The sequence below is a fragment of the Leguminivora glycinivorella genome, chromosome Z, assembly GCF_023078275.1.
Source record: "Leguminivora glycinivorella isolate SPB_JAAS2020 chromosome Z, LegGlyc_1.1, whole genome shotgun sequence".
Lineage (NCBI taxonomy): Eukaryota > Metazoa > Arthropoda > Insecta > Lepidoptera > Tortricidae > Leguminivora > Leguminivora glycinivorella.
In genome coordinates this window covers 12,112,563-12,136,844 of record NC_062998.1, presented here as the reverse complement: position 1 = coordinate 12,136,844, position 24,282 = coordinate 12,112,563, and the positions used below count along the sequence as shown (strand labels likewise).

At 37.1% G+C, this 24,282-nt stretch overlaps 1 protein-coding gene across 1 annotated transcript in view; it reads right to left on the bottom strand.

The window, feature by feature from the left end:
• Positions 1–24,282, bottom strand: part of LOC125241002 (nose resistant to fluoxetine protein 6-like) — a 97,107-nt gene that overhangs the window by 46,903 nt on the left and 25,922 nt on the right. The window contains exon 2 of the mRNA XM_048149259.1: positions 23,457–23,784. Within this exon, the coding sequence (XP_048005216.1) occupies positions 23,457–23,718 (262 nt within the window). The 5' untranslated portion in view covers positions 23,719–23,784. The remainder of the gene's footprint in view (positions 1–23,456; positions 23,785–24,282) is intronic.

Below are 24,282 nucleotides of genomic sequence, written 5' to 3'. Positions count from 1 at the left end.
AAATGTATCTAAAATTAGATGATTGTACTGGAGCTCTTATTAGATTTAGTTTTGAATCATACATATGTACGAGTAGTACCTAAACCCTGACCAGATACGGTGACAGTTAAGTATATTATGGAGAAAATAGTTTTAATGAAATTCCGCAACATGGCGCATAGTCATATGTTTCTGGCCCCGTAGCCGAATGGCATTTCTACGACCTCAAACAAAAACGAAACGCCGCGAAAGGTAGTCTGGCTCTGTCGCGCGAATACGCAAGAGCGATAGAGATAGATATATACGAGCGTTTCGTTTCGTGAGCGTTTGTGCATTCGGCTACGCACGCAGGCTTTATTACTCGTAATAGCTCTTTTATTCAAAACACTCAAACTACTAGACTATCCTGTGATGATGGTGTGGAGACGATTCCGATAAACTTGGTACTAATAATGCTAAGAACGTAGGTAACCATAAACAGAAGGGTGCACAGTGCACAAGACTTTTTTACATTCAAACCAAGTTCATCAAAATAATTATATGTCCGACCTGATTTCCTCATATGACACGACTTCTAATATACGTATATCGATAAATACAGTCTATACCTTAAGTATGCGTAAATAAGAACGATATTACAAGTGGCAGGATAGGAGCATGATTGATGAAGACTCGACCCTATACAAATATCTGACTTGGACGAAATCTCTTCCCGAAGGAGCAATCTGTCTCACTCAGCCCACAACCCGTTTTACATATACCGTCTACACAATGATTTCAAAAGAAGGGATCAGCCTATTCTTATAATTACTACCAAAAACAGTGTATAAATCCGTACAGACAGAATAGATAAAGTCTAAGAAAAAAAAAACGTACCTCGGAAGTCTCGTACACCTTTGGTTGATTCACGGTTAGATGGCGCTAATATTAAAATATGAACCAAAAGTGTCAAAACCAAAGTTCAAAAATATTAATCCTGGTTCGAGAGATGACAGTCTATGCACTGTGACGATACATTTTACTTTGACATGCGATTTTCTATATACTCGATCCTCTTTGTTACGGCTGAATGTTCTCGTTTGATGCGCCTTGGTGAAACGCTACAACACGATTTGTTGATCAGCAGGAGGGCGATTTTTGAATCTCGCATACGGGATTTTGTCACTAAAATACCGGTTGAAAATGGTGACTTGCTTTAATATTTTCAGTGACAATTCTCTGAATTCGAACGCGTGAGACTCAAAAATCGGCCCGCAGACATCGTACATTTTCTAGCAAATTCGGCGCAAAATTGTTGCGTTAAAGGCACGAATAGCTGGAATAGGTAATTAGTAGGTAATAACAATAATATTAACTTCAAATTTCTCATCTACCTACCTAGAACATTTTTGTCTAAAGTAAAACCATGCTGCACCGAAATCGGACAGGAAAAAGATGTCTATTGATGAGTTCCGAACAATCGCGCAATTGGCCGGTTAGCAGCACGCTTGGCTCAAATACAAGCACAGTGGTGTTACCTACTGCCACCTCTGTGCTGCCAAAATTTTTGGCACTTAAATGGCACATCCTTACGAAGTAATATAAAGTCAATGCTTTCATTGCATACTTGTAATAAGTTCGTGTAATAATGCTAATGATCGTCGTATATACTTAGATGCAAACATTATGTGTGGGTTAAGATTTAACTGTCGTTTACGCAGGTCAGACGAACTGTTGGCGACGGCTGCATGAATAATGAATGGGTGGCGTGGATTATGCTAAATCGGCTCAAAGTAGTGATGCAGCCCGCTTATGCCTGTATTCTTTTTTAACCCCCGACGCAAAAACGACTGGGTGTTATAAGTTTGACCGATTTAGATTTAGTTTTTATTGTCTGAAAGCTGAGTTAGTCGGGAGTGTTTTTAGCCATGTTTCATGAAAATCGGTCTACCTTGTCGCGGTCGGGGGTATTTTCAAAATTTGAATTTTGTGGTTAGGTTATTTCCACTTTACCAACAAGGGCACTTCGCATCACTAGGTCAAATTGTGATGAGCAATGCTTTGTAATTGTTGGCATAAGTGGAAAGAATCGTACTTTCACGCGTTACTAATGAATTTACGATTTAATACGTTATGCTGAGTTTGCGCAAGTGTTATGTCACGCAGCCACAGCCCGCTTGCGCTATTCGCGATTTTGACATGCCTAGCCCTCTAGTCAGCAGTGCAATCTCTTACGCTTTGTAGGCCTATCGTATATATAGCTAGCTCTCTCCGTATCGCTCATATGGGTACGTAGCTGAATGATACAAACGCTCACGAAACGAAACGCTCGCGACAGAGCCAGACTACCTTTCGCAGCGTTTCGTTTTCGCTTCGCGTCGCAGAAATGCCATTCGGCTACGGCACCTGGCCCCGTAGCCGAATGGCATTTCTCCGCCGCCAAACGAAAACGAAACGTAGTCCGGCTCTGTCGCGCCAATACGCAAGAGTAATAGGGATAGATATCTACTAGCGTTTTGTTTCGTGAGCGTTTGTGCCATTCGGCTACGCACCCTGTAGTGGCGCGACAGAGCCAGATTGCATTTCGGTCGTCACTTAGCACCAATGGTCACTTCAGCTAGCCTGGCTGGGCCTGTATTCAAGAATATAATTGATACTCTATTTACATCGCTTTGTAGTTATCTCTCTCTGTCGCTCTTCCGTATTAACACGAAATACATAGGTACGTACAGTTTGCCACAGAGCTTCAACGATTGTAGGTACGTTTGGCTAGAGGCTTCGGTACGTAGCCGAATGGCACAACGCTCACGAAACGAAACGCTCGTAGATATCTATCTCTATCGCTCTTGCGTATTGGCGCGACAGAGCCAGCCTAGCCTACCTTTCGCAGCGTTTCGTTTTCGTTTCGCGTCGTAGAAATGCCATTCGGCTACGGCACCGGGCCCCTACACAAGTCGCTTTCCGTGACTAACGATATGGTACTATCTGTGTCTCACTAATACAGAAGGGCGATAGACAGAGATGACTATTACTATAGGATACGGAGCGTGAAAGATTATCACATCGGCTTGGCCGGCTAGGCCCACAGACATCTGGCTAACGGCTCAGCCACGACATTGGTCTAAGCGCGACAGCGGTGAGCGGCGGCCATACATTGCGGCGAGACACAGCGATGGGACTTTTCATTCGCACGTATGGCTGCCGCTCACCGCTGTCGCGCTTAGACCAATGTCGTGGCTGAGCCGTAATCGCTCTCGCCCCATGGCGAATGACACGCAACTATTTATAATTGTATCGCACTCACAATTATAGAAAAGCGATAGAGACACTAAACTAAAGCATTTCGTTGTCAATTATGTCCTCGGCTGGACCGCGGCTCAGCTTTCAGTTCCAATAAAAACATTTTTTTTTCTTTTCCGTTAAGTTAAGACGCTACAGGAGCGAAAATGCTAAAATGGAAAGGAACCCCCCTTTCAATTTGGGAACTACAGTTAAATATACTAACTAGTGTTATTGAAAAAAAATTGTCCATTAAGAACAACTCAGTTAAAAGATATTGCGAAAAAATCTTTAAAATCGAGGTTCCGCTCTCGACTGTTTCCTCCTTCAAAACTTAATCAATCGTAACGAAATTGGAGAATCTGAATAACAATGAAATAATCTGTGTCGGACCGTTTAGTTTTTTTTTTCCTAATTGTTACCAATTCAATACATACCACACCTTTTTTTTACGCCATAATCAATAAGGCCGTTTTTGGAAATTTTTGATGGGCTCTAGCGTCTTTAAAAATGATAATATCAAAAAAATCAAAACACAGATTGTTATTATTTTTGTCCGACACAGACAAAAATAATAACAATCTGTGTTGAAAAAATAACTGCTCTGTCTTCAAAAACCAGGGAGGAAATAGTCGAGAGCGTTTGTATGGAGAATTGACCCCTCCTGTGCGCAGCCGAATGCACAATGCACGCTCACGTTAATATCTCTTTCGTAGCTATACAGAGTGGGGCCTGTAACAAAGGCGAAAAATTGAACTCTAGGCTATTCTCCTTATACTGATCAACATTTGTTCGGCGACTTTTAAAAATAACTTGTATTTTGATTTTTATCACCCTTGAAAGTTTTTTCTAAGAGGTAATGTATTGCGAATTCTGTTAAGTCTACAGTGTGACAGACAACGTCAATGACAACAATAATGGCGTACATTGAAGCTAATATTTATTTTGTATGAAAAATTAAAAATTTAAAGACTTCATAATTTTTAAAAGTCACTGAACAATTATTGATCAGTATAAAGAGAATAGCCTACAGTTCAATTCTTCGCCTTTGTTACAGGCCCCACTCTGTATAGCTATATCACTCTTGCGTATTGGCGCGACAGAGCCCGTCTACATTTCTGCGGCGTTTCGGTGGCGTTTCGCGACGCAGAAATGCCATTCGGCTACGGGGCATGATGCGCTCCAAATTGTGTCCGGGTCAACGAAGTTTCACCGTTGTATAATTTAATTTATTTACTTCGAGCATAACGAACTAATTACATTTATTATTCACGCCCAGAAAAACCATCTTAATAAACCTTTTCAGTACAGATGGTGTTTTTATTACGCACTAGTGCGAGAAGTGGTTCATTATATGCCAGGTCGAAACTTCAGAGGCTCATCTGTACTGAAAAACGTCGTACGATACAAGTGCGTAAAAAAGGAAGTTCGAAACGAGTGGCGATAAATTTTAAACACGACCGAAGGGAGTGTTTTAAATCGACACGAGTTGCGAATTTCCTTTTCGCACGTGTATGCGCCAATACGCAAGAATGTACTATTATTAGGGTACTCTAAGATACTTAAATATAATATAACGGTGCAAGCAAGTATAACATATAATGATTATGTATACATAGTAAGTAGGCCAATTGTACAGCATTAGATAACATAAATAGGTTGATACAGTCAGCAAACTTATTGCATTAGCTCCTCTGTATACAAATGTTATTATTTATTATGTAATGTTATTATTTATTGTGCGTAGGTCCTAAGCAAATCCTTTTGCTGTATTCATATCATAATAGTACAACATAATGTGACATCTTACATCCCTTTAAAGTAAAATGTATGGAACTGATTAATAACTGATTTTTTTTAAACATAATGTTACAATAAACACCGTTTTTAGGGTTCCGTAGTAAACTAGGAACCCTTATAATTTCGCCATGTCTGTCTGTCCGTCCGTCCGTCCGTCCGTCCGCGGATAATCTCAGTGACCGTTAGCACTAGAAAGCTGAAATTTGGTACCAGTATGTATATCAATTACGCCGACAAAGTTTTTTCATTCCAACCCCAACGTGTGATATATTGTTGGATAGGTATTTAAAAATGAATAAGGGTTTCTACAAATCGTTTTTTGATTATATTAATCTTTTCGGAAATAATCGCTCCTAAACGAAAAAAAGTGTGCCCCCCCCCCCTTTAACTTTTGAACCATATGTTTAAAAAATATGAAAAAAATCACAAAAGTAGAACTTTATAAAGACTTTCTAGGAAAATTGATTTGAACTTGATAGGTTCAGTAGTTTTTGAGCAAAATAGGGAAAACTACGGAACCCTACACTGAGCGTGGCCCGACACGCTCTTGGCCGGTTTTTAAACTAAGTTCATACTCAAAGTTATAAAACCACCTTATACCTACATTTTCAAAAGAGTTGTCACGGATTATATCATCTAATTTATCTTATGCAAAGTGTTGTAATATAATAATATAGTAAGCCTGACGCCTGACGTCACACTTATAGGATGTTTCTCAATCAAGGCATTTTCGCGAGAACAATCACCAAACATATTTTTTTCTAAAGTAGGTACATTTTATGTTTTTCCTACTTAGAATCACGAGCCCTTTCAATCTAGGACAAAAAACAAGAGTCAAAAAAATGGTGCCAAACATTTTTATCATTTTGCATTCTTTCCATTTTGTACAAAGTATTTAAAAAATGGTAACGAAGTAAAAAAAATAATTTAGGACGCTTGTTTTCCTAGTAAGTTCGAAAGGGCTCTTGATTCTGACTAGGAAAAACATTAAAGTTATCGTTATATTTAGGTTTTGATTCTCCTTTCGCTATTTGAAATACTAAGAAAGTAGAATTAACATTTTGTCTTGTGCCAGATGGCACTAGATATCTAAATATTCATCTAAAAGCTGTACAGAGCGTGAGATAGTTAAACAACAATGAAGACTGTTCTGATAAAGACTTCTTCTAGGTAAGCAGTAGCTATAATTACAGATTTGGTTTAGAATATTCAAAATAAGGCTATGATTTGATTAGGTATTGACCGTATTAAAGTCATGATGTTTATAGCTAGGTACTTGACATCACCGAAACTTGTCATTGGTCTCATAATTGTGTGTCGACATTTGACTGCCCCACAACATCATCGTATTTATGTCGCTAGTCATGCCATGCGTTTCGTACAGTCGCGTTCAGTTGTAGGTACACACTTACACGAACATAAAATATCTGCCACATACTTAAAGGCTCATTAGTAAAAGCCCTACGGAACATATGTTCATATGATTTAATTAAAAACTACTACTTTTATTTTTTCATACTTACAAAATAATTCAGCACGCAATGTATTGCTACTTTATTTTTGTTCAACGACGTGACTTGACGTAAGAACTGTCAATTAGTTCCGCGTCTCGTCTTCCAGATGTCAAATAGGTGCACGCAACACATTGCTGCTCAATATTTTTTCAAAAATGAATTACGACCTAGTAGTTAGGCTTAGGACAAAACTTATTAATTACTTGTTGTAAGGGTTCTTAGCGCTAAAACCTTGGTCTGGTTAATGTGGTAATATCAAACATACATGCAGTAGAAGGCTTTCCATCTTAATCGCACAGGATAGGAAATAAGGGATTTTTTCATGCTACGTCGGTGGCAAAAAAGCATACGGTCCGCCTGATGGAAAGCGGTCACCGTCACCTATGGACGCCTGCAACTCAAGGAGTGTCACGTGCGAGTAGGGTCTAGTTTTGGCTGTGGTCTTCTGTAAGGCAGTTTAGCTTTGCTCTAGATTCGAGCGAGATGATATCCGCTGTGCTGTGCCCTACCACACAAAGCGGAATATCATTCGCTGTGCCCTACCTCCTACAATTAATATAATTTTCGCACTCCTATATATTCTACAGTTTATAAATGTAGGTATTAAAAGGCCATAACTTTTTTCTACTTCTAATATTTATCCACTGTTCTCATTATTTGTTTTACAAGGTACCTACATAGTGTAAGATGGTCAATGAATGAATGATTTTCCCATTCAAGCTTACCCATGACGTAACTAGTCCAGTTTGAGTAACTTGCATGATATCATTGGAAAGTGCTCGTGCTCGTATTGAAACTGGTCTAGTATTAGTTTTGTTAGAATATAACATTTTCATAAAATTATTTAACCGGTTAGTACTTGTGTAATATAGTTTATTATAGCTATGTGTAAGTCATAGTAAAGTTGTGAACCAATGGATGATCCCGTAGATAGATAACGTTCAGACATCGCCTTTAGGTATCTAAGGTAAATGTAATACCTACCGAAGGATAATCAATACGTACGCGTACTCTCATATCGAATCTCCATATGGAATCACTTATTCTGCTACCTCTATTGTCCGTATCGGATATATACTGCCCGGCTATTATGCTTCCAATTACATCACTTATTTACGTGGATAAAGTATCTGGCAAGTATGCCAGTGTGAGAGTGACAGATGTCTTATCCCACGTTGTCAATTAAGTGATACAATTTCAAGCATGATAGCCCCGCCGTATAGTGAGCTGCGAAATTGCATGGAGAAATTATGAATGAATTCATCGTTAAATTTGCCATACACTTTTGCAGGTCAATGTACACTTCTGACAGATACTTAAAAAGCTGGGGCGATTTTTGAATCTCGCATACGGAATTTTGTCACTAAAATACCGGTTGAAAACGGTGACTTGCTTATTATTTTCAAAGACAATTTTCTGAATTCGAACACGTGAGACTCAAAAATCGGCCCGCTGATCTTCTGTTTGGAGCTGCAAACTTTAATTTGCTTAGCGTCAGTATGCCTGCCTACACATAGCGTAGTAATCCTTAATTCAGCAGACAGGCACAAAGTAAAAGTTTACTTTGCCGCCCGTATATCATGCTGGGTCTGTGACTTTTTATACAAATCGTTCCCTATTCGAGAGTCCGATAACTCTTGTCAGCCCAATGTAGCGATAAAACTAAATCATTCAGGGACCGGCCACCGGCGGTCTGTGGGATATTTCTAATCAAACATACCCACATCAAATCCGAAACCTTTGTTTCTCTATTAATTTTGCATCCCTTTTAACCTACTTACCTGCAGGCCTATGATGCTTGCAATTTTATCACTTATCTACGTGAATAAAGCATCCATCACGTTCTGCCAAGTATGTCAGTGTGAGAGTGACAGAAATGTCTTATCCACAATGATGTGATAAAATTGCAAGCATGATAGCCCCCGGTTCGTTTGTGATTTGTGAGTGATGTGAGTTTGTGAATGATTTCAACTAAAACTGTATAAGGGACTGACACAAATGAGAAGAATAATTTAACTAAGATTTATTCATAACGACCTAAATGTACATACTAAGTGCCTTTTTACTGAATACAACTTAATTACCCTAGAAGAGGACGCGCAAACGATGTCCTCGGTTTGCGTCGCTTTTTCAACGCACTTAAAGAACTAATTTAAAGTAATCGCAGTTAGTAAAATCTATCTCGCGGCCATTTGAAGCTACATATAATATAGAAATACACTCATAAGAATAATGAAATATGAGGTAACTAAAGTGCCAATCAGAAAAAGAATCAAAAACGTTTATTCAGTAAGTAGGCCACATTGCACTTTTACATGTCAACATTACAATAAATAAAATGGATTCGACAAAATTAAAAAGCTACCTACTTTAAATTAAAAACTAAACAATAACAATATCTTTAAATGACATTTTCCTTAAACAAGATCAAATTCGTGTTATAGCTAATAATAATATGTCGCCCCTTTCGGTTTGGCGTTGGTTTTAGGAACACCCAGTATAAAGTTGATGTCATAATCTTTATTCCTAATATTATGACACAAAGTAACAAACATAGGGCTCCAGATTTGGAGGTGACGATATTATGAACAATGTTAGGATAGACCAATGACTGAGACATCTGTTTTCAGGGCTCACATAAATAAATGGCGCGCGAAGTAGACTAAGATTTTAATTGCATTGCATTGCGGAATGCTCGGGCCACAAGGGCATTCTCGCGAGAACAATCACCAAAATATTTTTTCTAAGAAGGTAGGTGAATGTTATGTTTTTCCTACTCAGAATCACGAGCTCTTTCGATCTAGAGTAAAAACCAACAGACAAAAAAATGGTCCCAAAATTTTCTATTATCTTGCATAGGTAGGTACTTTCCACTTTGTAACCCCTACAAAGTGTTTAAAAAATAGTTACGAAGTGGAAAAATTAAATTTGGGACGCTTTTTTTACCTACTAGGGTCAAACGGGCTCGTGGTACTGAGCAGGAAAAACAGTACTTAAGTATTTTAGAACAAAAATTTTTTTTTTCGCGAAAATGCCCACATTCAATTCAGCGCACCAATCAATACCGCCATTTAATGAAATTCGCATGCGAGTTCTAGCGCCGTGTAAATAGGCTATTAGGGTTATTTAGGCGGGGCGCAATTCTACATCCAATTTTAGATACATTGCGGGCTAGAGTCTATCCTATCAAATGCCGCATTGTGATAAAACTCGCATGCGAGATCTCTTACAGTCTAAACCATGCCTCAGGCCGCACAGCCAGAGCTCTCATTATCATTTCACTGAGGCGAATATATGAGCTTCAATATCAGACAGAGTGACAGCAATTAAGTCCTGTTTCCCTTAATTATGACACGACAAGACTTAATTAATATTTGACTAGATATTTAGACAATACGGCAGTTGTTATGAGTAAACGTGTACCACGGCAGAAGTACGTACATACACCGTGTTTTTTTGTTTTCCGTTAAATTCGACACGTCGTTAGGTTCATTATCAAGAACTATTCTGTATATCACTTTTAGTTAAATTCGCAAAAAAAATGTTTTCATCATTTTCATACATAATAAATGAATTTATTAGTGTCAGAGACCCTTAAGAATAACATTTAGTGTCACGTGATTGACGGCACATGGCAAAACAAATAACATTAATTAGGAATTGGTAAAGACTGTCACACACGTCTTCAATAATTATCTTAATTTTTTTAATAACTCGATAACCGTAAAAGTTAAGACGCTTGTTTCTTAGAGAAATTAATTGTATTCATATTCATATTCATTTAATCCATTGTTATCATGTTCATCAGTACAATAAAGGTCTTACATAGGTCTTAGTAGGTACATGATACCCTGCTAGGGCATACAATATAGGATATGTTACTTATTCACTAACTTAATTAATATATATGATACATTTTAAAATGAGGTACATCAGAATTACCATGCATCGTTATATATCTAATCTATCTCTTGTATGTATTTGGTCTAAAGAATCTTCCCTTAAAGTTAACAGAATTCAATAAAAACAGGGTGTATATATGTGGTGAATGATTAATTAGTAGCTGTGGGCCACGACTTTGTTCGCGTGGATTTATTTCCCAAAAATATTTTATTGCCCTTTATGAGTAAATTAATTTAGAATAGTTATATACCCACTCAAAATTAAATTGGACCCCTACAAACGTTCATACCTCTTTGAACGGGGATGAATTTCGAAAACACTGAATTTGTTTTTCTTTTAAATGTGTTAACTACCATTTTTGGAAGTTTTAGTCTACTTGATTAATAGAGTTTATTTTCAGCAATACACCACTAGGACAAATACACTACAATATAAATTAACAATTTCAATATAAGCTACAAAATACAATGTTATAATAAAACTAACTTAATAGTATTTTATGCAACAGGCGTTTAAAGGAGGTCAAAAAAGACGAGTGGCATGGGTAACAATTTTAGGCGAAGCTTAAATTGGTATTAAGACGCCACGAGTTTTTTTTTACTCTGTTAAACACCGCATATACCTAATAGTTTTTCTACGACCATGCACTTAGTTTTTAATAGTTTTCTTGAATAATTTTCGTCAAATTCACACTGTTTCCTGTATTTTGACGCAAAGGTTTGCACTGTCAGCTCAGCTGCCCAAAGCCTTCCCGCGCACGCGCGCAGTATCGTTATAACAATGCGTTGCCATGATTACAGAGCCAAACAATGCGTTTTCAGTTTTTTCGATACTGCGCGCTTGCGCGGAAGCCGGCGGACGCTGGCTTTGGGGAATAGACCTTTATGTAGGCTTTTAAAGATAATATATGCACGACCCAGTAAATGACGAATAACAGTTCGGGAGTACAAAAAAACTATAATAACCTAATTAAGTTTTAATGGAAGTTTCTAGTTCATTGATGAAAATAAAACATTCGTCCTCATCGGCCCGCTTAGAGAATGAATTCTCAAAAAGCCTGAAACTACTATTTACACTAAACTATCCTTTCGCGAAGTTTAAAGTCCCTAACTTAAAATGTAATTTGATCCCCATACAAACTTCCATCTCTTTTGTAAACTTGTTATCGGTGGAATTTTAAAAAATCGATTCTTCTCTCTTGTACACTTTACAAATGAAAGCTAGTGTACAAATTTCAACTCTCTGACATTTGTGATTTCGGCTCTGCGTTGATAAATCAGTCAGTCATTCAGTAGGTAAGTCAGTCAGTGGATCAGTCAGTCAGTCAGTCAATTCCTACATGAATTTCTTTAAAATTGAATCTTGCATTCCTTTGTAATTACTCGTACATAAAGCATCTGTTTACGTGACATTATTCAGATACCCTCGACGTGAAATAAGTCTAATTTATTGCTGGAACAAGAATAGGTTTATAGCCGATAGCTCATAGCTTACTAGCTCGCGATGGGACCAGTGCCATAATAATGAAATTAATGCAAAAACTCGTACAGCTGGGTTTCGACAGGCTTTTGTTTCGTGTCGCTTGACCCAGGATTTATGATCGGTCGGTGGGTTTTACTTACAAGATGCTATTTATATTGTAATTTATTCGTTGGTTTACAAGGGTAGAAATAAATGTAGTATAGGTATGTAGGTAAAAAATTCCAACAAGGACTAATTCCAATAAGGTCTAGTTTACCCTTCGGGTTGGAAGGTCAGATGGCAGTCGCTTTCGTAAAAAATACTGCCAACGCCAAATCTTGGGATTAGTTGTGAAAGCGGACCCGAGACTCCCGTGAGCCGTGGCAAATACCGGGATAACGCAAGGAGAATGATGATGATGATAGGTAATTAGGCATTTGATGCTATGCTTTTTGTAACTTACAGCTTCAAAATTATTAATAATTACGAGCAATTTAAAGTTTGTCATTATTTAAAATATTGTTTATAAAAAATAAATTAGCCAATTGAGCATTTGATGTCTTTGGCATCGTCATCAAAATATTATACGTACCTTATATGTACCTTATCAAAATTTGTTTTATCGGTGTAAGATACAGCGTGGCAAATCCCGACACCGGCAATTGTAACTGATTATTTTTTTCCAGAATTGCACTATTAAGTTGAGTTCCACATGTACTCACTGAACACGCGTGCCATATACACCGTGTTTTTTTTTGTTTTCAGTTAAATTCGACATGTCGTTAAGTTCGTTATCAGGAACCACCCTGTATAAAACTTTAAGTTAAATTCGCAAAAAAAAATTTCATCGTTTTCATACATAATAAATGAATTAATTAGTGTGAGAGACACTTAAGAATAATATTTAAGTTAGTGTCAAGTGATTGACGGCACATGTCAAAAGAAATCACATTGGGAAGTGGTAAAGACAGTCACACAGGTGTTCAGTAATTATTTTTTCCCCTCACTAGCTCGGAAACACGTGTTTTGTCCTTTAATACCAGCGGGTAAAAACGCATTTTATCCACTAGTGGGTCCTTGAATAAAGTCAAATTAACTGCTTTAAAATTGATAAAAGTAGATGAATCTAGTAATAAAGATGATTTACCACCTGTGGAACTACTGGAAGCAGTGATAAACGCATTTTTTTCCTTGTAGTTTCCTCGCTATAGTGAGGGGAAAAGTTTTGTGTTGCACTCGGGTGCAAATGTATTTTACTTCTCGTTGTAACTAAACCTCCGCTCACCATACTTAATTACTTACTTTAATCAACAGTATAGCTAACCCCCCTTTAAATATACCCCGTAAATTTGGCCTTGTGATCGTCTAGCGTGAATAAGTAGAACCCTTCGATGTGAACCGCGATAACCTAGATCCTTTAATGAGTATCAGCTGTATTTTTGACTAATATTTAAAATTTTATTTATTTATATTTTAAAGAAGAATAAAGGTTATTGTAGCATAATAATATAGTGTTATAGTAGAGTATTTTATCAGATTTAGGCCTAGAAAGTTATATGTGAGAAAATTAATGACGTGATGAAGAAATTTTATAATAAAAGTTAGTGAGTGAAACATACATGAAATAAATATTAAAACATATTTTGGTAATCATCCGCTACGCCTTATTAGCGGTCCCGGCTTGGGCAAGGGCTTGCGATACGGTATGGGACCCCTGACCTGATCAAACCACTTTATCAGGATCCTAAGCAAGTAAGCCTGAAGGGCTATCTATCTACGAACTAACCCCCCCCCCTTTTGTTTTGTTTCTTTTTCCCTAGCTAAACCCCCCTTTTCCCCAATACTGCTAATAGACCATAACTTCTCAACCTTTCTAATGTATTAACGAAACGCCGAGTAGTCGCTAACCTTTATGAAAACAAGTAAGTCTACTAACTCCTCGAAGCTTTTGACTTTTCATCAGTGGACGGCGCTCGCATGCCACTGGTCCCTATAACAAACCTATGCTTTTTATTCCAAAGAATAGTTTGTTTCCCTAACCAACTTGATAGAATTTACCTTGAAAAACCAGTTAGCAACACTAAGTGTCCCGCAGCCACACCGAAAAATCAGAAATTGCTACCACAATTATTAATTTCATTCAAATAAATTAAGTAATAAGAGTTTTTATAAATTACCAGTTTTACCACATATTTTAAGATAGTAAACACCACATTTAAAGTTCATTAAAACCATAATAGTAGTAGTTAAATTATTTCTCCACAATACACGTTGACCAATTATATTCCAAGACCAATCATAAAAGAACTATACTTTCATAGAAATAGTGTGTGACTCTACCCTAATCCTATCGTTTTCCCTACTCTAGCATATCTGAAACACAGACCGTCACTTACCATAGATCTAATGTTCAAAATATGCACAAGTGTATCCCTACCATAAGCTGTACAGTTCAGCCAGCGAAGCTGAGATAGGCAACCTATAGGCTTGTGTTCTGATCCCCCCCTCTGCTCTTGCCCGCAGGCTAGGGTAGCAGAGAGTAGATCGCCCTATCCGTGTATATATCCAGTATTCTAGGACACACCAGTACCAGCCACATGGGAGACCCAGCTGCGACCAAATTTTACTTAGATATGGATCGATCACAACCGAAATCCCCAGCGACCAACGCCAGCATGAACCAGAACACCGAGTAAATAAATATAAATATATATAGGACCCCAGCCTCAAATACAACTTCTTCACTTCAGCTTGACTTCAGTGAGCAAGGATTACTCCTAATGTCTTTCGTCAAACGTGAAAGTCCTCACTTTCATCTAACAGTTGGACTCTTTGAGACCGGTGAGAAAGTACGCCTTTTGTAAGTAAATAAAGACGCCCAAGCCTCCACTTGGCACAAAAATACCCCTAAACGCCTTATGTTTAACAGCCGCAAGGTATAAAGCGCTTAGCCGGACAACAGTCTGTCACAAACAATGATCTGGCTTATAACTTTCACAAAATAACCCCATAGAAAATTACTAAATTCAATTTTACTGACCAACTAAACAAACGAGTGAAGTTTTCTTTACGTGCTATAATCTAAGCTTAGTTTTGCAAGAATTACTCCCTACAAAACCAAACACAGACTTATCTCCAAGCACCAACCATACATCGACCCAGTCTTTGTATTGCTTGACGGCACTCATGAAACAAAGCACAGAAAACTTCACTATACACATCAATTTAAATGTAACACTACACTATAAAATAGAACACTAAAATAACCCCACAACTGACAGTAAAGCAATTCCACCACAGGTCTAAGTTCAACTGTACGACGATATTGTCCCCGCACAATCAAACAGAGACACAATTTCAAAGTTTACAATCACTTAGAATAATTTCCAAGTAAAAACAAACAGAGAAATAATAGCAGAACAACTTCACTCACCAGTATAATATACGAAAGCCAGAGACACTGTTAGTCTTGTAGATATTTTAAGAATGACGCGCGTCGGCTCGCTCCGACCCTTTTATAGATTCTATCTCCGACTTCCGACTTCCGACATCCGACTTCCGACTTCTGACATCCGACTTCCGACTTCTGACATCCGACTTCCGACTTCTGACATCCGACTTCCGACTTCTGACTTCCGACAAGATGGCTACTCAATCGTGTGCTTTGTTTACTAAGTCTTATGCCCTATGCATTAGAGTTCACGATTAACACACGGATGTTTGCTTATCAACACGTGCCGAGTGCACGTGTTTTAGAGAGAGACAGAGCTATTGATATTGATACCTATGTAGTCCAATAGTGGAGCGATTCGCAAATATTTTTACGTAAATATTATTTTGTGGAACATTCTTATTTATTTTGTAAGTAATTTCGCAATGAAATATTTTATCTGTTACCAAATGTTACATTGAATGATATACTCAGGAAGCAGAATAACCAATATTAGTCATTATTATTTCTTTGACTTGTAAATGAAACCCAGACATAATATCGGAACGTTACGCAGCTGACAACTGTCAATGTCAGTATTATATTCCGTCCATGTGAACGTAGTTTGTTGGTAAATACGTTTTTCAACCTGTTTTACATCGAATAACAGTGAATTTTATGAGTGAAGACGTGACTATACATGTGATTAAACATCACAGATATTATTTGTTAAATTATCCAATGAAATCCCAAAGAAAATATGCACCAAGAAAGTTGGTCAAAGAAAAGTTGATTCGCCGTAAATTTTATATGTAATAACGAGTCCATTTCCTCGTCATAGACGCTTGTTCTGTTACATCGTGTGTTAAAAAACTCGCAAGTTCAGGATTCTATTCTCGAACCACTCGCTTCGCTAGTGGTTCAACTATAGAAACCTTTCACTTGCTCGTTTTTTAATTCTACACTCGGCGTTAAAATACAACTTTGCCCCCTTGTATAACAAATAACTATTATTTTTTTAATAACTCGATAACCGTAAGTCCAGTTAAGACGCTAGTTTCTTAGAGAAATTAATTGTATTTGATCTAAGGAACCATTCCTTCCTATTAACGGAATTCAATAAGAACATGGTGGACACTCTAATTAATAATAATGCATACAACTCTAATTAAAAATGGATCAGTTGCATTTGTCCCCCAGTCGAAATTGTCCCGCTGTACTTTAGTATTTTTGAGAGTTACGCTCTGGTTAAATACCTATAAGTATATATAGTTATATATATTATATTTAATATACTAGACAGATTTCTGTCATCGCATAGTAAGACTGAAATTTTTTTAATAAGTCACTGTATATTAAGTAAACGAAACATTTCATAAACTTATAAGATACAATGTAATAAAGGACTATCAAATACGATTTCTGAAGGCAACAAAAGGCTGAGTCTAAAAAGAACATAAAAATATCAATAAACCCTTCTACATAAAAATGTTAATGAAATTGTGAGTAAACAATATAATGGAAACTGAAATGGAATAAGGTCAGCAACGGTCAATGTGATTGTGGTTAGGCTTCATCGCTTACGAAACTAATACCTAGACAATTTCATGCGGGTCTTTATGTTTATTTCTAAATAATCCATAATGTACAGCGGGGCAAATCTCGACTGGGGGATCGATATCCCATACATTAAAGGCGCCATCTTGGATTTTTTCCATTGAAACCCTTCCAACATCCGATATCGGATCGGATAATGTGAAAACAGACTAAGAGTCTGCTTTATTAATAAAAGTTAAGTTAGTTCAACGGCTACTTGCGTACATTACCCATCAGATTTTCCTACACTATTCTTTGCAAGATTCTTAATATAAAATAAAATAAACTGACGTGTTGTGTCGATACCATTCAGCGTTCACAGTCCTTTGTGTAGTCATTCCTTTATCATAATCGATGTCAAAACAACCGACCAAACTCTGGCAGCTTGTCATGGACAAGCCCGGTCACTCAATAAAGTTCGGCAATTCTCTAATCCTCGCCACCCCCAAACAAGTTATAAACATACATATTGTACCTCGGACATTCCCAAAAAACGTAATATCAAGGATAAGGTACAGCGGAGCAAATCTCGACTGGGGGACAATTATAACTAATCCATTCTTTTCATTATTACACTATGATGTTGAGTTCTACATGAAGAGTTATCCACTAAACACGCCTACCATATATAACCGGTTGATACTCTATTTAATAACGCAAACATTGTAAAACATGGAAAAAATTGACCAGTTACATTTGCCCCCCAGTCAAGATTTGCCCCGCTGTACCTTACTTTTTTAAATTATAAATGGGCCTACTCTTAGCCACAGACTAGCCAAAGACGTGGCCTAGGAGTGAGCTAGCCCAGAAGATGACTGTTCACTCTTGATTTGAATTATATTCTGACTGCTCGATTTCGTGTACGTATTATACAGTATGTAAACCAACGAAAACCATTTACTGAAGCCTGTTAATATTTAAGTTACACAGAGCAACTTTTACTATGGGACCAACGCCCAAAACGCGAAATAAAAATTTACTCTCCCATAGGAAATACTTACTATAAAATAAAACTACCTATGAAACTGTCAGAAGATATTTTCGTGATTTCGAGGTTGATCCCATAGTAAAAGTTTCTCAGTATCACCTGGACATTTACGGGTTACAGTAAATGGTTTTCGTTAGTTTACATACTGTATAGATATCTTGGTAGTAGACTACCAAGGATTTACATTCTACGATCAGAATTGGGAGTGGTCAATACAACTAGAGTTCAATGTTTATCGTTCATATTTCAGAAATACGTATAGCATTTTCCCGTTTGGTTTTAGGTGACGAAATCGAACGCTCGAAATTTAAAAATCAGCCCCTTCGCTATAATTTCCGTGACCCGTGTAATTTGTTTTCATGCAAAATGTATGTTTCATGGCAATTAGGTGTAACCGAGAGAATTGGTTGGTCAGAAATTGGTTGACTCACCTACCTATGCTGAGAAGCTGTAAGTTACTACCGAAATCTAATTGATATTTATCAAGGGGCAGCTCGTCTCGCCTCAATCATAATAAGTACCTTCTCCGTAATGTAAAATGACGACTTCTAAAATACAATATAATATGTCAAAACGAAATGAAATTTAACTGATACCACACAAATATTAGCGAGGCGTGGGATTCTTCCATAAAGCAATTATTTTCGGAGCTCTGCCAATCAAAACTGTTCATTTTCCGTGCGGCTTAGACCCCGGGTGGCGGGTAGCATGGTCCCGTCAGTTGGCGTTCATAATCGGATTATACAATACAAATTCGTTAAGTATTCGCTGGTCTCACTTTGTAGGCTTTTCTATATTATATCTTATGAAGTCAAAGTAGTTCTAACAGCCGCCGCTAGCATTTATGCTTGACGCGTCCTTAAGAAGATTACGTGTAAAGCAATTTGTGTGTGACATTTTAAAAGTTAATTAAATTGAATTTTAAAATTATGTAATAGTATAATACATAAAGGGAACAGAGAAAAAAAGTTTCAGTTTTCTATAATCTACTATGCTACTATCAAATATCACACACACACTGTGTACATTACGCAGGAAAGCACAAATGCTTTACGATTTTTTTTTATTACCTAGTACTCAGCAATTTAAAGCGATTAAAAGTGGGTCAGCAACGGTGTCAGTTTCCCTATGATACCCATAATGCTCGTTAAATATTTTTACTTTCACTTACAGTTTTCTAAAAGAAGATTCTTTATTTACATAATGCATTACGTCTACGTTCGAGTATTTGCTCTTCTAATATTTGACAAACGGTAAACTGAACCTGGGCCACATCCGTCTTAAAACATCTTAAGTCTTTGCAAATATTATCTTCAACGGTTCGAGTAGCTGAATAAAAATATAACTTATTAGTTATTACAACTATTATGTTTGCAATGATTACATTACGTACCAATTAGATTAACTTAATCGAAATTTTACGCATATTTGATATATTTTATGTAATAATGAAAGTGAAGTAGGTAATACTAATTTATACAATTCGTTGCACTTAAAGTAGAGTATCGCGATTAACAGTTACGTCAAAATCTATGCCAGGTTAAAAAGCAAAAGATAATCTACATAACAACTTACTAAAAATATGATGATATTTACAACTTCGTTAATTTAACTAAAAGGATATTTTCACCAGCCAAATTTTTCCGAAAATTTTATATAAAAAAAGATTACCAACATTCTTTCCAATTAGAAATGAACTGAAATACTTCTATAAATTTCTCGCCCCAATGTTATACCGGCATGTCCTTATTTCAGAATAATTTGGCACATTATTTTAACAATGTTAACAAGTAGATTGTGCCTAAAGAACAGAGATGCCACGAATACTTATTGGAATTGTCATAGTTAATGTAACTTATGATGATTAATTGATTATTCGGGTAGGTTCTCGATATTTTGGTTTGGGCCGGGACTTATTACCAACATTCTTTCCAATTAGAAATGAACTGAAATACTTCTATAAATTTCTCGCCCCAATGTTATACCGGCATGTCCTTATTTCAGAATAATTTGGCACATTATTTTAACAATGTTAACAAGTAGATTGTGCCTAAAGAACAGAGATGCCACGAATACTTATTGGAATTGTCATAGTTAATGTAACTTATGATGATTAATTGATTATTCGGGTAGGTTCTCGATATTTTGGTTTGGGCCGGGACTATAGCCGAACATTCGATAATCAATATTAGGCTAAAACCACCATTCGTTACCACTAATATGCCTATATACCGGTATTTCTACTAATGATGATGTACCTAATAATGTAGTTTACTGTTGCGAGATTACTGATGGAGGATGATAACTGACAATTTCCTTGATTAAAATTTAATAATCAGGGAAATTATTTATCAAGCGTTCTAGTCGCGGTAGTAAAAATTGCAATAATACCGGGTGAAACAAAATTAGTAATACAAAATAATATTTTCTGGATCTACTCATGACTACAGCCAACTTTTACTATGGGACCATCTTCGAAAACATCACTTCAAAATCTACATCTTCATACAAATTATGAACCCAACTTTTGATATGATTCATTATTATGTACCCATTTCTCCATACTAATTCCTTGCAAATTTGCATACATATTAATGAACTCGATACCAGAATTTACACATTTTTTTGCCGAATTCGATATAAGTCCCATAGTAAAAGTTGATCGTAATCATGAATAGATCCAGAAAATATTATTTTGTATTACCAATTTTGTTTCACCCGGTATAATACGCAAAAGACATCAAGACAAGGAGGGACAGGCCCCAGATAGATGGATGTTATCATGAACTTTTCCGCTGCTTTATTTTAATGAGGCTTAATGTCCTGTCGAATTTAACGAAATCGAAATCGAAAAAAGGATGGTGTACATACTATAGTAGGTACGAGTAGGAGTCGTAGGCATAGAGTCGGGTGCTGAAACTTTGGATCTGATTTGCGTACATACATGAGTCACACGTATACGCCGAATGACGGGAGTGTGTCAGCATGTTCGATGACACCGATCGTCCGGCTGACCGAGTTGCTCGCCGATTCGCCGGCTCCGGGCTTTCATGGTTTTTGTTTGATTACAATTATGTAACCCTCCACAAAGTAACACCACACGCACATCGCGATTATAAAACAAGTCAATTAATCTACGCCGACTCTATTGCTATTCAGTGTACGCGGACAAAAAAATTGGGTCATGCTCATCGAAATGCTCATAAACGTGATGCAATGCGTCCTTCAAATTGAAAATGACTGTGACAGATTAATTTGCGCGATGACTCACTTTCCATCTGCTTTCGAGGGCTATCCAAGCACGCTTTAAATTATTGGGTTGGTAAGAAAGTAATGAGCGAATCATAACCAATATTGTAATTTTTATTTAATTTATTATTTTAATCATTTATCAAAAATATAACGGCCTTCGTTATCTACTACTTGTCTCCATCGTTCTGGTAAAGAATGAATAGCATCGGCGAAGAAGTTCTTAGGTTTAGATTCAAAAAACTCAGCTATGTACTGTCGTAGATGGGCTTGATCATAGAACTTTTTTTCATTCAAGGCATTGCTTAGCGATCTGAACAATGCGTAATCCGTAGGTGCCAAGTCTGGAGAGTACGGTGGATGAGGTATCACTTTCCAACCTAGCTCCAATAGCTTTAGCCGAGTCACTTTTGCAATGTGTGGGCGAGCATTGTCGTGTAAGAAAAAAACTTTAGCATGCTGTGGACGATTCTGACAGACTTTTTGGTTTAAATTTTCAAGATGATTACAGTATACTGATGCGGTAACAGTCATTCCACTTGGTAGGAGTTCCCAGTGAATAATACCATGAATATCCCACCAAACGGACAGCATAACTTTTTTCGGGTGAGGCTCTGTTTTTGGTGCCTCTATTCCTTTTTCGTTTGGAGCTAGCCACTGACGTTTGCGTGTGTGATTTATATATAAGACCCATTTTTCATCTCCAGTGATAAGATGGTCCAACCAGTTGAATGTGCGGCGAAAAGACAGAAGTTGTATGCAGATATCGGCACGGCGGCTTAGTTGATCTCTATCAAGTTCGTGCGGTATCCAAACACTGTATTTGTAGTTTTTTTCCCAACTCGTGTAAATTTGTTTCTATGGTGACATGAGAGCAGCCTAACTCGGTAGCAAGAGTACGACTCGTTAGCCTCGGATCTCCTTCAATTAAGGTTTTTAATTTGGCTACATCAATCTTCACCGGTCGACCAGACTTAGGTTGATCTGATAATGAAAAGTCGCCACTACGAAACCGCTGGAACCATCGTTTCGCCGTGGCCTCAGACACAACTTCAGGAGCAACACGCTGACATATATTACGCACTGCTTCGGCGGCTGAATGGCCAGACTGAAATTCATATAGTAACCAATGCCTTACATCCACTTTTCATTCGTCCATTTTCTTCCTTATATTAGCTCGGCGACAGCTAGTGAATGACTGACGAGAAACTGTGCGACTCGCCCTTTATATACTTTCGACCATAGAAGATTCTAGAACTCTCTCAAAAATTTTATGTGGAATTCAATCGATCGATCATTACTTTCTTACCAACCCAATACATCAATGTGACGTCAGCTTTAAATAAGTATATCGGTTAACTGTTGATCATTTGTCTCTAAAAATTACGAGATGACAATGTTGGCGTCACTTGCGGTTTCTACTGAACTCTTACAGTATATTTATATATAAATATTAGTACTATTAGTTTAACAAAGGCAACTTGTTTGATCATTTTGTGGCGTGTAGCAGGTCCAAGTTCATCCGTTTATGGTAGGCATGTATTGTGATATATCGCTGCCATAAAACAGAATAATTTACATTAAAAGGCTACTGAAACTGAATTAGTAAACAACTTGGCTGAAAAGCTGCGAAGGTAAAATATTTCACAGCTTTTTCATGATATTTTCTTATAAGACTAAATGTTTTTTTTATCGTGAAACGAATATAGTTACCTACGTATGATTTTTATATTTTGATTATTTTAAGAGTAGGTAGGTATATTGCATTAACATTCCTGACAATTGTCAACGTTCAATTAGAGATGTTTTCGTTCTTTCGGTTAATATTGTGATAGTGTGAACGATATATTACGGGAAGTTTACAGACAAATTAGCTTCAACGCACCCAGAACTAAAGTTAAAAAGATTGTATAGAAAAAAATTCAAATAGTTTTAATTGACTGTTAATGTTCAAAAAAATTAACGGCGCTACCGTAGCACATTTTGAATGTGCATATTTCAGAATAATTTGATGAACTGTCCGTAACAGATAAGAAAAATATAAATAATAATCAGTTCCGTATTCTTCGCATGGCAAGCAGTACAATGCAACCTAAATGCCTTCGCTTCGAGCTTTATTACAAAGCAAAGACGATGTTGGAAAAAGGAGGTATATTCAGAGACAGAAATGTAATGCCAATATATTTCCAATACTAAAGACATATTGCGATTGTCTCATATTGGTGTTACGTTTTGTCTATCAAAGTATTGGTTAATTTAGATTTTACAAAGTACTCACTTTTAGAAGCCCACACTTTGCCCTCGTTTAAACCCGCAAAGTATGTCTTGAGGTCGTCCTTGCACTGCGGAGGAAGGGCGATGCCTTCCTTGTCGACATAGGTGGGCCAGTCGTGGTGGTCCATCAGGGACCGGAGCCAGGCCATCCTCGACTGCCCCCGGGACACCTCCGTGATGTTCACGTTTGCACCCACCACACTCACAAGCACTAGAATCGTCACGATTAGCATTGCCCTGGTTTCACGGTAAAGTTTGAGACACATCCTGGTGAATCAGTATTTGAGCATCATATAGTCCACGGTGTATGCCAATGTTGGTCAGGCGATAAACTGAAAAAGAAAAAAAAAACAAATTCAAAATCACTCGCTACATTACATTGCATATGCAACTCAAATTTCTAATTCAACTATACAATTTAGTATTAGGCACAGCTTTGGCAATCGGCACTGAATATTTAGCTAATTTGTACACTACCTATGCGAAACGTAAAGAATGATTTGGTAAACGCAATACCTGCCAATCATAGTTTTCAATTACCAGTACACAGCCCCGCAGCATTTGAATGAATCGGGTTAACCGTACAATTAGTTTTATAGTATTCGTGTTTCATACATCAAATTAATTACAGCACTAATACAGTATTATGCTTTATTTAATTTAGTTATGTCAATAGTACTGTGGTTGTAGCTTTAATTAAAAGTTTGATTGTCATAATAATTGTGTAGACTACAGTAAATTGTCAACTAGTTAAATCAATCACTGTTATCTCGATATCTAGATTGAATAGGAACAGGCAGGCAAGCATGGTCGCGCGATAAAAGACAAAA